This window comes from Amblyraja radiata, chromosome 37 (assembly GCF_010909765.2).
Source record: "Amblyraja radiata isolate CabotCenter1 chromosome 37, sAmbRad1.1.pri, whole genome shotgun sequence".
Taxonomy (NCBI): Eukaryota; Metazoa; Chordata; class Chondrichthyes; order Rajiformes; family Rajidae; genus Amblyraja; species Amblyraja radiata.
The window spans coordinates 502,501-518,950 of record NC_045992.1 but is presented as its reverse complement, the minus strand read 5'-3'; the positions used below and the strand labels follow the sequence as shown (position 1 = coordinate 518,950).

At 49.5% G+C, this 16,450-nt stretch overlaps 1 protein-coding gene across 4 annotated transcripts in view; it reads left to right on the top strand.

Moving 5' to 3' along the window:
* The first annotated feature begins 4,497 nt into the window (after positions 1-4,497).
* The window catches only part of adam8 (ADAM metallopeptidase domain 8), a 31,335-nt gene continuing 19,382 nt past the window's right edge, over positions 4,498-16,450 (top strand). The window contains exons 1-11 of one of the 4 annotated variants that reach the window (XM_033012450.1): positions 4,510-4,642; positions 5,040-5,146; positions 7,489-7,565; positions 10,023-10,101; positions 10,184-10,260; positions 11,921-12,006; positions 12,061-12,176; positions 12,297-12,362; positions 13,380-13,451; positions 14,783-14,952; positions 15,391-15,472. In XM_033012450.1, the coding sequence (XP_032868341.1) occupies positions 4,591-4,642; positions 5,040-5,146; positions 7,489-7,565; positions 10,023-10,101; positions 10,184-10,260; positions 11,921-12,006; positions 12,061-12,176; positions 12,297-12,362; positions 13,380-13,451; positions 14,783-14,952; positions 15,391-15,472 (984 nt within the window). In that variant the 5' untranslated portion in view covers positions 4,510-4,590. Of the gene's footprint in view, positions 4,643-5,039; positions 5,147-7,488; positions 7,566-10,022; positions 10,102-10,183; positions 10,261-11,920; positions 12,177-12,296; positions 12,363-13,379; positions 13,452-14,782; positions 14,953-15,390; positions 15,473-16,450 lie in introns of all 4 variants that reach the window. The other 3 variants (XM_033012449.1, XM_033012451.1, XM_033012452.1) reach the window with 3 other exon arrangements.

Genomic DNA, 16,450 nt, shown 5'->3' with positions numbered 1-16,450 from the left:
CTGCAGCTTTGTGTCTTTTTCTTTTACCCATTGTTTCTGCTGTGAATGTCCTGTCTCCTTATCAGAAATTAATTAAATAAAGCAAACTTTTGCATACGTACTAAGCCAGATGCAAACTTTGATTGGAGGGTTTTCATCATCGATGTATAGGTTGTTCTACTATGTCACAAAACTTCATGCTATAGAAAATAGCATTACAAAAACAATGATGTCAATGGGGAAAGGAGGGCGAGAACAAGAGGTTTCTCTTCAGGAGTTTCAAAATATTGTTTTAATAGATAAAGGTTTATTTGGTTACTGCAAGCTAAAGACGCACAAGGGAAGACACCAGCAACGTGCCTGAAATTGCAACTTCAGGGAGCAGAAGTTAGTGAAGTTGCTATTACTAAGGAGAAGGAACTTGGGAAGCTGAAAGGTTTGAAGGTGGATAAGTCACTTGGAACAGATGGACTGCACCCCTGAAAGCGGCATTAGTGGTGATCTTTCATGAATCACTGTCCTGGAGGACTGGAAAATTCTAAATCTAGAAAGGAGCAAGGCAGGAGGGGAAACTATAGGCCGGTTATCCTGATTCCAGTGGTTGGTAAGATTTTAGTCCTTTATTAAGGATGAGGTTACCGAGTACTTAGAAGCACAGGATAAAATAGGCCAGTCAGCATGGGTTTGTGAAAGGGATATTTTGCCTGACAAATCTGTTGGCATTCTTTGAGGAAGTAAATAGCAGGACAGACAAAGTGGATGTTGTTTACCTGGATTTTCAGAAGGCCTTTGATAAGATGCCACACGTGAGGCTGATAAAGAAGATGAGAGCCCTGATATCAGAGGGAAGATACTAGCATGGATTGAAGGTTGGCTGGGTGGCAGAAGGCAAAGAGTGGGAATAAAGGGTTGGCTGCCAGTGGCTAGTGGTGTTCTGCAGGGGCCGGTGCTGGGGTCGTTACTCTTCACGTTGTGTATAACAACGATTTGGATGAGGGAATTGAATGCTTTGTGGCCAAGTTTGCAGATGATATGAAGATAGGTGGAGGGGCAGGTAGTGCAGAGAAAGAAGGGACTCTTCAGATGGATTTGGACAGGTTGGGAGATTGAGAAGAGAATGGCAGATGGAATACAGCATAGCAGTGTGGAGTCATGCATTTTGGAAGTAGGAATAAAGGCGTAGACTATTTTCTAAATGGGAATAAATTCAGAAAATGGACGTGCACAGGGACTTGGGAGTGACGGCGCAAGCTTCCCAAAAGGTTAATCGCAAGTTGAATCGTTAGTAAGGAAGACAAATACAATGCTAGCATTTATTTCAAGAGGACTACATTATTTTTTAAAAAAGGGATGTAATGCTGGGGCTTTATAATGCACTGGGCAGACTGCATTTGGAGTATTGTGAGCAGTTTTGGACCCTACATCTGAAGAGGGATGTGTTGGCGTTGGAGAGGGTACGAGAATGATCCCAGGGATGATTGGGTTAACATATGTGCTTGACGGCTCTGGGCCTGTACTCGCTGGAGTTTAGAAGGAAGAGGGGGACCTCATTGAAACTTAAAGAATAGTGAAAGGCTTGGATAGAGTGGTTGTGGAAAGGATGTTTCCAGTCGTGGGAGAGTCAAGTACCAGAGGGCGCAGGCTCAGAATAAAAGGACCTACCTTTAGAAAGATTAGGAGGGTGGTGAATCTGTGGAATTCATTGCCACCGAAGACTCTGGAGACCAAGTCATTAGGTATTTTTTAAAGTGGAGATTGACAGGTTCTTGATTAGTAAGGGTGTCGGATTATAGGGAGAAGGCAGGAGAATGTAGTTGAGAGGGAAAGATGAATCAGCCATGATTGAATGGTGGAGTAGACTGGATGGTTCAATGGTCTAAATCTGCTCCTATGACATGCACTTGAACTACAACTGCAACTACTTGTTCCTCCACATGGTGGCAGTGTCCTCCACCCAATGAGTTAGCACAGCATTCAAGTCAAGTTAGACAAAAATGCTGGAGAAACTCAGCGGGTGAGGCAGCATTTATGGAGGGAAGGAAATAGGCAACGTTTTGGGCCGAAACCCTTCTTCAGACAGTTCCTTCTAAAACATTCAAGTCAAGTTTATTGTCAACTGCACGTTCTGTGGTAGCAGTGGGATAATTGAAGCCAGTCTCCAGACTAAATACTGTACACTAAAGCAATGAGTGTGAGGAAGTGTATGGAATGTTGGTTGTCTTTCAAAGGACTATACAGGCTAATTGAATATCAATGATATGAATTGCATTTACCTGAAGGACCAGTTTAGATTGAGCAAGGATTGAACTAATGTGGAATTGCCCCATCTTCCCACTGAGGACTGTAGGCATCCACGATCATTGTCCTCTACAGGGACACATGACGATAAACTCACTTGAACTTGATCCAGACACCCTGTGACAAATTCAATGTGAATCAAGAGTCCACATTGGTCCAGGGTCCTTCCCTCTCACCTCCCAACCTAACCAACCCTTTACACAACCATGGCTACTGTTTATGACCAGTGCCATTTCTCAATGCCACTGGACAACCCAAACAATTAAATGCTTCCAGCCTACTCAACCTCTCCCTGTAGCTCAGACCCTCAAGCCCTGGCAACATCTTCTCTGTACCCTTTCCAGCTTGGCATCTTGTCGATAACATGGTGCCCAGAGCTGAACACAATATTCTAAATGGGGCCTCACCAACGTCTTGTACAGCTGCAACGTGACCTCCCAATTTCTATACTCGATACTCTGACTGATGAAGGCCAAAGTGCCAAATGTCTTTTTGGTCACCCTATCTACCTGCCACTCCACCTTCAAGGGACCATGCACCTGCACTCCTAGATTCCTGTGCTCTTCAGCACTTCCCGGAGCCCCATCATTGGTAGGTGTAGGTCCTGCCCATGTTAGACTTCCCAAAATGCAACACCTCACAGTTCCCTGTATTAAATTCGATCAACCATTCCTCAGCCCACCTTGGCAATCGATCAAAATCCTGCTGCAAATGTTCACAATCATCTTCACTTTCTGCAAAACCACCCACTTTTGTATCATCATTGCCCTGTATGTTCTCATCCAAATCATTGATATGGATGACAAATGGTAACGGGCCCAGCACCGAACCCTGAGGCCCACCACAAGTCACAGGTGTGACTAGATAACTGAAGGACAACACTTGGAGGAACAGAGACATAAGGGACTGCAGATGCTGGTTTACAAAACAAGATACAGAGTGCTGGAGTAACTCAGCAGGTCAAGTAGCATCTCGAGAACATGAATAGGTGATGTTTAGGGTCAGGGCCATTCTTCAGTAGGACCTGCCTGTGCTCTCCAGAGATGCTGCCTGACCTGCTAGGTTCCTTTATCATTGTTATTTTGTTGCATATCTTTCATTCATTGTTCTGAAAACATCGGACTGGCTGCGGAGGCCACAAATAGGCCCCGACCTCGGGTGATCACAGAGGGAGAGGACTGAACTTTCTGATGCCTTTCCCCACAGTGGAAATTTTTTATTCTGTTGTGGGGGGACGTTTGTGTTGAATTATACAATATGTTGTGTCATTTTTCTTAATTTTAATTTTTTTTATGGATGTACGGAAGCTTAATTATTTTTTTCTATGTAAAGCACTTTGGTCTCAACGCGAGTTGATTTAAACGTGCTATATAAATAAATTTACTTTACTTTACTTTACTTCTTTATCTCTCCACATCACCGTCTGTATCTCTTGTTTCTCGTATCCCTAACCAGTCTGAAGAAGGGTCTCCACCCGAAACGTCACCCATTCCTTCTCTCCAGAGATGCTGCCTGTCCTGCTGAGTTACTCCAACATTTTGTGTCTATCTTCGGTTTAAACCAGCACCTGCAGTTCCTTCTTACACTGCTGTTAGATTATGTTATATGAGCAGAATTAGGCCATTGGGCCCATCAAGTGAGTACCACCATTCAATCATGGTTATCTATCTTTCCCTCTCAATCCCATTCTCCTGAAGACTGCAACAACCAGGTTCAGGAATAGCTACTTCCCCACAGCCATCAGGCTATTAAACCTCTCGGACAAAACTTTGATTATTAATAACCAATTATCTGTTATTTGCACTTTATCAGTTTATTTATTCATGTGTGTATATATTTATATAATGGTATATGGACACACTGATCTGTTTTGTAGTAAATGCCTACTATGTTCTGTTGTGCTGAAGCAAAGCAAGAATTTCATTGTCATATACAGGGACACATGACAATAAACTCACTTGAACTTGAACTTCCTGCCTTTTCCCCATGACCCCTGGCAGCCGTATCAATCAAGAATCGATCTATCTCTGCCCTTAAAATACCAATTGATTTGGTGTCCACAGCCTTCTGTTGCGATGCTTTGTCCTTTTGTGTATTAACCAGCATCTACAGTTCCTGCAGGTGAAACCCTTTGGGTGAAACTTGGCTGGTGTCCGCTCCGGACTCGCCCTCCCTCGCCGCTGATTGGAGAGTGTCACCACCGACCGGCCGGCCCCCAGCGGGCGGGGTTGGTGGAGGAGCGGCGGCGGCGGTGGCCCGGGACGGGACAGGACAGGACAGGACACCCTCTCCTCTCCTCGCCTCGCCGCCACGATGCGCTCGGCTCCCGGCACCGTCACCTCACTGCTAGCCTGCCTCGCCCTGGGTAAGTCATCACTGGGAACTCCACGACAACTTTTACCACCCCGGGTTGTTTTACATCTAAAACACCCATAGCAATGATCATGTTGTTGGAAATGTATAAACTATTCGTGTCCCACTCGGGTTGCCCGCTCCGTTCCCTGCGACCCGACACCCCATAGTTTGATGTATGTACTCAAAGATTAACTTTGCGCTGAGTGAGAGCGAGCAGCGGCTGAACTCTGGATCCACGCGTTAACTGTCAGAGTTTACAATCCAGAGCCGCTGCTCCTGTCGTCAGACTCGAGTCACCGGTCACTCACTCACTCGTGAGGCTGGGAATCGATCTCTCTCTAGCCGGGTTGATCATCGCTGAAACAAAGGGGATGGCGATTCCTAACCCCGACTCCCTCTCCCCACAGCCGCGTGTTCAAGCTACTCCCAGCTGCCTGGAGTCGAGCGCCATGACATCGTGAAGCCGCTTCTGGTCGACTCTTCCCCGAGGATGGAGAACCGGCCACAGTCACAGGTGGGAACAGGTTCCACAACCCACACCTGGGGAGGGGCAGTGGGCAGTGTGTGTGTGTGTGTGTCGTGGAGCTGGAGACCTGAACGTGAGCAAGTGTAGGCTGGACACGGGGGGCGGAGGGGGAGGGGGGTGGAGACGGGTTTGGGTCTCACCTCGCTGGAGGAGGGGGTGGGAGAGAGTTCCAGAGGTCACTTGATGATGGTGAGACATAGAACTGAACATTGAACAGGACATACATAGCACACATAAAGCAGTTTTTAAAAGATTGAGGGGGGATCTTATAGAAACTTACAAAATTCTTAAGGGGTTGGACAGGCTAGATGCAGGAAGATTGTTCCCGATGTTGGGGAAGTCCAGAACAAGGGGTCACAGTTTAAGGATAAGGGGGAAATCTTTTAGGACCGAGATGAGGAAAACTTTTTTCACACAGAGAGTGGTGAATCTCTGGAACTCTCTGCCACAGAGGGTAGTCGAGGCCAGTTCATTGGCTATATTTAAGAGGGAGTTAGATGTTGCCCTTGTGGCTAAGGGGATCAGAGGTTTTGGAGAGAAGGCAGGTACGGGATACTGAGTTGGATGATCAGCCATGATCATATTGAATGGCGGTGCAGGCTCGAAGGGCCGAATGGCCTACTCCTGCACCTATTTTCTATGTTTCTATGTTTAGAACATACAACATGGAACATACATCATGGAACATACATCATGGAACATACAACATGGAACATACAACATGGAGCATACAACATGGAACACACAACACAGAACATGAACACACAGCACAATGTTCCCCGTTGTGAAGCGTCACGCATTCAATGGTCCAAAGCACCATTTTACGAACTGGACGCCTCCACGTGGTGGTTTTTATACCAAAGACAGACACAAAGTGCTGGAGTAATTCAGCGGGTCAGGCAGCATCTTGGGACTACGTTTCGGACCGGAACCCTTCTTCAGTCCCGACCCGAAGCGTCACCTATCCATGTTCACCATGTGCAGTTCCCTGGTTATGACCGGTGTGAACTCTGTCTCCCAGGGTAGAGGGTGCGAGACCGATGCCGGAGTCGCATCCGCACCGCTATGTTGCTGGAGTGGGCGGTGCGGACAGTGGCCGGGTGGGGTGTGAAGTGAAGCGAGGCGCAGAGTCTCACGGTGCCTCTGGTCCTTCCCGAAGCGGGCGGTCTCTCAGACTGCACCAGGTTACCCCCAAAATACCGGCCCTCTGCACCCCGAGCCCTCCAGCGAGGGAGAGGGGGCAACAGGGGAGGAGAGGGCGGGGGAGAGGAGGTTGTTTCACTGTGTGCAGCAATGTGTGAGGTGACATCTAACAAGCGTGGCTTGGGAGGGGACGGGGGGACGGGACGGGGGGACACGGAGGGGGAGGGGTGCCAGCGCCGGTGAGGTGCGGGGTTTATACCGGTTACCGTGGCCCCGGCATGAGCGCCTGGTCCCCGCCGTCGCCTCTATGACTGACACCGATCAAAGGGAGCGAGCAGCTGAGAGTCCCCGGCGGAATGTCCTCAGTCGGCGCCGAGCGACAAGCGGGAGATGTGTTGTGTCCGGTCCCGGAGGGAGGTCCGGACCCGGGTCCCGCACACTGGGGCAGCGGGCAAGACACGGATAAATGCTCCATTGGTTAACCTGCATTTCAGCAAACCTTCTGAAGAAACGTTCACATCTGCGACTTGTTGGGCAACACCAGAGGAAACTTAATACAATCTGTGTAGGAAGGAACTGCAGATGCTGGTTTACACCGAAGATAGACACAAAATGCTGGAGTTACTCAGCGGGACAGGCAGCATCTCTGGAGAAATAGGAATACAATCTGTCTCGTATTGTTATCTAGTGTTTTCACCGTGAAACTGTGTTGAGGAGAAAGTTTGAGAGAGGAATTTGGGCTAAATTATTTAAAGATCGGGCAGCATCTGCAGAGAATGGTGTTGCAAATCAAAGACCAGCCTGTAGCTGTTCTGATGTAGGGCGTTCAACCTGAAACGTTGATTCCCCGTCTCTCTCCACAGATGCTGCCCAACCAGGAGAGAGTTGTGTTTATTGCAGGTTTGCAGCATCTGCAGGTTTTCCTGTTTTCACTCGAGGGGGGAGGGCGATAGTTTGAGATCTCCCCGAGTGAGAGTCTGTAGAAGGGCTGCAAAGCTACGCTGCCTGTCCATGTTCCCCAGAGATGCTGGCTCGCCGCTGAGTTACTCACACTCACACGGTTGACTGGCTAGGGGAAGTCTCTCCACCTTGGAGCTGTGTGATGTCATTGCCCGCTTGTGGTCTAAGATTGCACAATGTATGGCCACGTTTGAAAGAGAAATAAATGCTTTGTGATTCCTCCCCAGGTTGCCTATCCAGCCAAGGTCAGCTACTCCATGCATCTACAAGGTCGGGAGGTCATTCTTCATCTGGAGAAAAATGAGTAAGATTGTGGCTTCCCCCTCTTTCCCAATGTGGCTCGGAGAACAGGCATGCTGTGTGATATGCTGTGTGATATGGAGATGTTTTATGTGTTACTAATATCCTGCTACCTGATGAGATAGGATTGTAGTATGTGTCCAGACCCTTCACTGCAGCTGAGCTACATTTCACAGACTATAACATCATATTCATCACATGAACATCCACCACATTCCTCACTGTCCTCCAGCGGTCGGGGGCCTCCAATCTTCCGTTGACGGGACGATCTTACTCCCATAGTCTGCGGCGGGCCTCCGTGTCGGGGCGATCAGCTCCTGCATCGAGGGGGGGGGGGGGGGTTGTCAGCTCCCCGCTCCTACCCCGATCTACCCCGGGTCGGGGCTAGTCGAAAGTTGTGCAGCTTTTGGAGCTTCTCGACATCGGTCTCTACCCGAGACTGCGAGCTCCTCGATGTTAAAGTCCGCTGGCCGCGGTTGGAGCGTCGATCCCAGGCAAGGGATCGGCTCCGATGGTCAGTCCACGTCCCCACGGTGGGGCTCAAAGTCAGTACCGAGCAGGCCTCCAGCTCCGCGATGTTAGGCCACAGAGCGACCGGAGATACGATCCGGAAAACGATCGCATCTCCGGCAAGGTAAGATTTGAAAAAAGTTCCCCCCGCATAAAACAAGTCAGAGAACATTAACACAAACTTTTAAAACACACTAAAAATAACACAGAAAAAGACGAAAATGACAGATAGACTGTAGGCGAGGCAGCCATCCAGGTGCCACCCGGTGGTATAAAACTAGCACTAGTTTGCAATAGATCTATTGAACTTATAGAGGTGTATAAAATCATGATGGGACTAGAGTGAATGCAGAGTCTTCCAACCCAGAGAGTGACGTTCTCTCCGTTACCAACTCCATTCTACAGCGGGATTTCTACCTCCCAGTTTCCAGTTTATCTAATATGTAGGAAGGAACTACAGATGCTGGTTTAAACCGAAGATAGACACAAGAAGCAGGAATAACTCAGCGGGACACACAGCACCTCTGGAGAGAAGGAATAGGTGACGTTTTGGGTCGCGGCCCAGAGCAGCTGTCTGACCCGCTGAGTTACTCCAGCTTTTTGAGTCTATTTCTAGTCTATTTGTGTGCTTCAACAAGGATATGTATTTTGAGTGTGGGAGAGGCACTTGCTTCAGTGTTCTTTGGAGATAAATGGCTGAAAAGGAAGGCAGTTAGAAAGCAGGAAACGTGGTGGCAAACTAATTAGGGAGATCTAGAAATAGTCAGCTGGCCACATTGTGGAAGAATTGCTGCTGCTTGGCAGGAGACGCTCAACATACTGAGAGGTCAGAAAGAACCACCTGCTTGGAACCTGGAGAAAGACAAAAAAATCTGAAAATACTCAGCAGGTTCGGCAGAATCTGCGGAGAGAGAAAGGGGCAACTTTTCAGCTCTGGGAATCTGATTGAAAGATACATCATGGAAACAGGCCCTTTGGCCCACAAAGCCCACACCGACCTGTTCACACTGGTTCTATGTTATCCCACTTTTCTATCATTGCATTGAAGGAGGCCGTTCGGTCCGTCGAGTCTGTTCTGGCTGTCGAAGCATTCCAGCAGTTCACTTCCCCCCCCCTCGGCACCTCTATCTCAGGCGGAGTCACACACGTGACCGCATCTCCAATCTGAATTCTCCAGACCTCTCCACTCGTCTAGCAGTTTTTAGACAAAAATGCTGGAGAAACGCAGCGGGTGAGGTAGCATCTACGGAGCGAAGGAAATAGGCGACGTTTTCGGTCGAGACCCTTCTTCAGACTGATGTGAGGGTGGGGGGATGCGGAGACAGTGGGCTGAGGGAGAGCTGGGAAGGGGTGGAGAAAGCAGGGACCACCTGACATTGGAGGTCAATGTTAATACCGCTGGGGTGTAAACTGCCCAAGTGAAATATAAGGTGCTGTTCCTACAATTTATGGTGGGCCTCACTCTGGCCATAGAGGAGGCCCAGGACAGAAAGGTCAGATTGGAAATGGGAGGGGGAGTTGAAGTGCTGAGCCACCGGGAGATCAGGTTGGTTATTGCGAACCGAGTGGAGGTGTTGGGCGAAGCGATCGACAAGCCTACGCTTGGTCTTACCGATGTAGAGCAGCTGACATCTAGAGCAGCGGATGCAATAGATGAGGTTGGAGGAGATGCAGGTGAACATCTGCCGCACCTGGAAAGACTGCTTGGGTCCTTGGCCCACTGTAAATTTGAGGAGCAGCATCTCATATTTCACTTGGGCTAGTTTACATCCCAGCGGTATGAACATTGACCTCCAATTTCAGGTAGTACCTGCTTTCTCCTCCCCCTCAGCCCACTGTCGTCGTCCCCCTCCCCCCCCCCCCCCCCCCAGTCAGGAACAGACAGTGTTCTCTGCTGTTCCATTGTCACTGAGACATCTCATCTCCAACGCTCCACTTTGTGCTTCCACAGGGGACTGCTGGTCGGACACTATTCAGAAACACATTACCTGGAGAACGGGACAGAAGTGGTGGACTTCCCTCGCCTGCAGGTAGCTCGCCCCACTTACTGAATCACTGGCTTTGGAGAATTCACCTCCCGCCAGATGTTAATGTGTGTGTGATTTCTCCCAGGATCATTGTTACTACCATGGGGTAATCGAAGGCATCGCTCGTTCCTCAGTCAGTGTCAGCACCTGCAATGGAATCAGGTATTTATTGTTGCGGCTACCCAGGTACGGTGACAGATTACTACCTGTGTGCAACCCGACCAAATACACACTTAGAGTACATGTACATGAGTATAGTACATGTACACGGGTACATATGTGTACATGAGTACAGCACCATACATGAGTACAGTCATACCACTAGAGCAAAGGGAATATACCAGCGTGGTGAATGTGGTCGATGTACAAGTGGGAAAGTGATCTACCGATGACCTTCTCTGGAACCAACTGGATGGTTCACTTACACCTTTGGTCATTGGTGACCAACCCACACAGGAACCCTCTAGGACCCCACTCCACCCACCAGCTCATGGCGATGAATCCTATTGGAAAGTCGAGGCACAGACTCAACCCCCCCCCCCAAATGTAACAATGTTGGTGGGAGATCATAACCCCCTCGGCCAATACTTCCATACACAAACTCCATGGTGAGAGAGCCCTTTAAGATGCTGCTGTGTGCTGCAGCAGTGATGTGGAATGATTCTCCCCCAGTGCCTGGTGCCTGGGTGAAACCCCGGTGATAGTGACCCACTCAGTACAAGGTACGAGTCGCCCGCAATGTGCGGCACTGTGCCAGAACTGATACACAGTGAACAATAGAAATTGTCTGAAAAGAAAGCTTCATTCAGGGCATTACAGATCACGCAATGAAGCCCCCAGAGGCTGAACTGATACATTGACAGAAATCTGCTCTGGATTTAAGGTGAGAGGGGCCAAGTTTAAAGGAGATGTGCAGGGCAAGTTTTTTACACAGAATCGTGGGTGCCTGGAACATGCTGCCGGGTGATGGTGGAGCCAGATATGTTAGTGGCATTTAAGAGACTTTTGGTTAGGCACATGGATATAGGGAATGGATGGATGTGCATTATGTGATGGTCTTGGCATCATTGTACTGTTCTGTGGGGCAGTACTGAACATGCTCCTGTGTTTGTGCTCTCTGTGTGTAACGTGAAGAGGCGTAAGCACACCGGTTGAGGTCACTCACTTCGATGGGAATGGTCCCGGCCACATCTGCTCCAACTCTCACTCGCAAAACTAATCTTCCTCTTCACCTAAAACGAGCTGGGCAGTCTGTCAGGAGAATGGTTACTCAAAGTATCACACAATGTATCAAAGTATCACACAAAGTATCAAAGTATCACAATGTATCAAAGTATCACACAAAGTATCAAAGTATCATAATGTATCAAAGTATCACAAAGTATCAAAGTATCACATAATGTATCAAAGTATCACAATGTATCACACAAAGTATCCTTTTATCTGCAGTTCATGTACTGCTTGGTGTTGCACCGTAGGCTCTTCGGCCATTTGTTATAAACCTATCCCATTATTCCCACTGATCCTGCATTTGTTATTTTCAACCAAATATCTGCAATCTCTATTAAATTAATTGTGATTAATTCTAGACAGTTTATAGCAAGGCTGGTGCTTTGAAACTCCTAAACCTCTCCTTCATGTCAATATGGTAAAATTCGGCATATTTTACAGCCACTGCATGAACTGCAGGTGCTGGGATCCTGAACAATACACAAAGTGCTGGAGGAACTCAGCGTGTCCCAGTCATTTGAGGGGGTGGACGGGCGGTGTGTGGATGGGGATGCATCTCTGTTTATCCATGTTGCTTTGTGTGGTGGTGCAGGGGGATTCTCGTGGCCGGGCCTGACGTCTACCTGATGGAGCCGCTGGCCGGTGCCGGAGTGGGGGAGCAGGCGGTGAACATGGAACATGCGGTGAACATGGAACACGCGGTGAACATGGAACACGCAGTGTACGGAGAACATGCGGTGTACAGGCAACAGCACCTGAGGATGAAACGTTCGACATGCAACACACGCAACCTCACGCTTTATGACAATGGCCCCAAAGTAGCCGCGCTCTACCAACCTCCAGCCACGGTACTTGTCCCTTCCTCCTTCACCCAACGCCGTGACCCTGGAGTAGACACACACACACACACACACCCTGCTGCTTCACTTGTTACTGGCTGCATTGTCATTGTCCTGTTCTCTCTGCAGAGATCAAGGCATCCTGCGCTACTCACCAGATATGTGGAGCTGTTCCTGGTGGTGGACAATGCTGAGGTGAGCTCATGCTGCCATTCGTGGGATTTACCGGGGCTGTCTTCAGCTGTGAGTTATGTTTAGTGTAGATATCTGGAAACCCAAAATAAAATGCAGGAGGTGCTGGGCAGGTCAGGCAGCAGCTGTGGGGAGAGAAGAGCTGGTGTTTCAGGCCTGACCTCCTATAAGCACTGGCAGTTCAAATTACATTGCTTGAAACTTTTCATCTGAACTTTTCCCAAAGTTCAGAAATAAATTATTTAAACGTGTTGTTTTTTTGTTGTTGCAAACGTCCTCATTCTGATGGAAGGACATTGAGGTGTTCTGTTAACACCTCCCTCAAGTGCTGACTGACCTGATGAGTATTTCCAGCAGTGATTCTCTATCCAGTAGAAATCCTGGTGGTTTCTGGACAAATGATTGAGGTGAACTCTGACAGATGTTGTGACCTCTCGTTCTGGAGTTCCCTCCGACCCTTATAAACATCTGCAACCAATGTAATTACAAAGGACCAGTAGGTTACACGGTGGCGCAGCGGCAGGGCTGCTGCCTCACAGCGCCAGGGACCCGAGTTCGATCCTGACTACAGGTGCTGTCTGTACGGAGTTTGCATGTTCTCCCTGTGACCGCATGGGGTTTCTCCGGGTGCTCCGGTTCGCTCCCACATTCCAAAGACGTACAGATTAGTTGGCTTCGGTAAGTTGTAAAATTGTCCCTGGTGTGTAGTTAGTGTCCGGGGTGATTGCTAGTCGACGCGGACTCAGCAGGATGAAGGGCTTTATCCACGCTGATCTAAAAGTACACTGATGTGAAAGGTGGGGTGATTCAGGGACAAGTTATTGACTTCACGGAGTAGTTTGTGCCCTTCTGGTCACCATGCTACAGGACAGGCAGGTGTGGTTGTGTCGGAGAGAGTGCGGAGAAGATTCACCAGGAGTGCTTCACTGATTTACTGCTTTGCTCAGACTCTGGTCTCTGTGCCAGTTTCCCGAACACTTAGTTTCACATTATTAACCAGAGGAATCTTTTTCATTTCAGTATAAAAGGTTCAACCACGACATGCTGACAATCCGGCAGCGGATGATCGAAATAGTGAATCATGTGGACAAGGTAATGTTTGTTTTACCATCAACCCTAAACCAGACATAAGCTGTAAACTGGACAAGGAACCCCTGCAAATGTGTGTGTCGGGGAGTGGGTGGGGGGGAGAAGGGGATTGGTTGGAAGGGGAGGGCGGAGTCTGCAGTGGCCCCCAGGGTCAGTGACACACTGTCTTGGCCGGCAGTCTCCCCCTGCTTGACCACTCTCCCTGCTTGACCAGTCCCCCTGCTTGCCCAGTCTCCCTGCTTGTCCAGTCCCCCTGCTTGCCCAGTCTCCCTGCTTGACCACTGTCCCTGCTTGACCAGTCTCCCTGCTTGACCACTGTCCCTGCTTGACCAGTCTCCCTGCGTGACCACTGTTCCTGCTTGACCACTCTCCCTGCTTGACCAGTCCCCCTGCTTGCCCAGTCTCCCTGCTTGACCACTGTCCCTGCTTGACCAGTCTCCCTGCGTGACCACTGTTCCTGCTTAACCACTCCCCCTGCTTGACCAGTCCCCCTGCTTGCCCAATCTCCCTGCTTGACCAGTCCCCCTGCTTGCCCAGTCTCCCTGCTTGACCAGTCCCCCTGCTTGCCCAGTCCCCCTGCTTGACCAGTCCCCCTGCTTGACCAGTCCCCCTGCTTGACCAGTCCCCCTGCTTGACCAGTCCCCCTGCTTGACCAGTCCCCCTGCTTGTCCAGTCCCCCTGTGTGACCAGTCCCCCTGCTTGACCAGTCTCCCTGCTTGACCACTGTCCCTGCTTGACCACTGTCCCTGCTTGACCACTGTCCCTGCTTGACCAGTCCCCCTGCTTGCCCAGTCCCCCTGCTTGACCAGTCCCCCTGCTTGACCAGTCCCCCTGCTTGCCCAGTCTCCCTGCTGCGTGACCATTCCACACTGCAGCCCCCTGGGTCAGTCTGTGCCAGGCACACCATCTCCACCCTGTTGGGGACCAGCTCTCGCGATCGATGTCTGGAATCTCCTGATTTAACTCTGCCTAAGATCCTCAGACACAAATATTCTTCATCTTCTCCCAAATCTCTTGGTTATATCCCTGGTTTCAATAAAATATTCCATTAAAGTTACTGTTTAAAGCTGCACGCAGTCATTCATGAACAGATTTTGGATTCTGTCAAAACACTATTTCTACCGTTGTCCCTGTGATCCCTCTGGGAATGTTGGGAACGTTGGTGAATCTTTCGAAGCAAAACTGCATCAGTGAATCTGCCCCTTTTAAATTTTTTTGAGTTTCAACAAAAATCTAACAGGATGGTAATGTTTTTATATTTTTTGAACATTTAACAAGCTGGTTCAGTAAATTGTGCATCTCTTGTAACGCCACCTTGCCCCGTCTCTCGTTAGCTGTACAGGTCGCTCGACATCAGAGTGGCTTTGGTGGGACTAGAGGTGTGGACCAACGCCGACAAGATCATCATCAGCTCCAGTCCTGACACCACTCTGGACAACTTCCTGAAATGGCGAGGCATGGAACTTCTCTCCAGGAAGAAGCACGATAATGCTCAGTTGGTCACGTACGTAACTCCTGTCTGTTTGGTAAAGTAGATCGGCAAGTCTGCCTACATGACCAACATCACCCACTGTCACAGTATGTTACAAAGCCCCCAACCATGGTGAATTAGTTCATGTGGCTTCCCTCAGTGGAGGTACATCGCCAGAGAATTAACAGGGAGTTGATCATTACCTGGTGAGAGACCAAGCTGAGGGTGACAGAGAAGGGGACTGGGAGTTGGCATGGGCCCGATGGGCTGAACGGACTAATTCTGTGTTATGTTAAGTAAGCTAACAGAATTAAAAGATTTTCATCCTTGGTGAGTGAATGTTTATTCAGCGTTTGCCAGTGTTTTACTGAACTAACAATTCTTCAATGTGTAAATCTGTTTCCAAACTAAAGTTTGTGTGGTGGGGTTCTAAGATGGTACAGATCTAAGATGAGCTGTCTTTCTTTGCAGTGGCACAAGTTTTGAAGGAACGACTGTGGGATTGGCGACCAAAGCTGCCATGTGTACCTTCCAGTCTGGTGGAGTGAATGAGGTGTGTTGCTCAAATGTGTCTGCTGCAAGTCCACCTCCTCTCCCACCAGCCCCACAGATCCAGATCCACCTCCTCTCCCACCGGCCCCACAGATCCAGATCCACCTCCTCTCCCACCGGCCCCACAGATCCAGGTCCACCTCCTCTCCCACCGGCCCCACAGATCCAGATCCACCTCCTCTCCCACCGGCCCCACAGATCCAGATCCACCTCCTCTCCCACCGGCCCCACAGATCCAGATCCACCTCCTCTCCCACCGGCCCCACAGATCCAGGTCCACCTCCTCTCCCACCGGCCCCACAGATCCAGATCCACCTCCTCTCCCACCGGCCCCACAGATCCAGATCCACCTCCTCTCCCACCAGCCCCACAGATCCAGATCCACCTCCTCTCCCACCAGCCCCACAGATCCAGGTCCACCTACTCTCCCACCAGCCCCACAGATCCAGGCTGCCCCGGTGACAGGAGGACTGTGCATTTACAGACACACTGAAGCTGCTCTTCTCCATCAGTTAGAACATGCACAGTAACCCCACCACACACCTGTACTGAATGGGAGGAAAGACAAGAGAGGGAACTGGTTCTGCCGTTCACAGGAACGAATGTATGTCCATAGACGCAAAGAACTGCAGATGCCTGTTCACAAAATAAACACAAAGTACTGGAGTGGCTCAGCAGGTCAGGCTGTTGCCGTTGTCTCTGGAGAACATTGATGGGTGATGTTTCCAATCGGGTGTCTGAAGAAGGGCCTCGATCCAACATGCTACCTATGCACATTCTCCAGAGATGCTGCCTGACCCACTGAGTTACTCCAGCACTCTGTGTAACGTCACCTATCCATGTTCTCCACAGATGCTGCCTGACCCGCTGAGTTACTCCAGTACTTTTTGTGTTTTTTTAACGTATGTACATATACAGGATGGATATGGAGGCTTTGGAGAGGGTGCAGAGGTTCACTAGAATGCTGCTGGGATTAGAA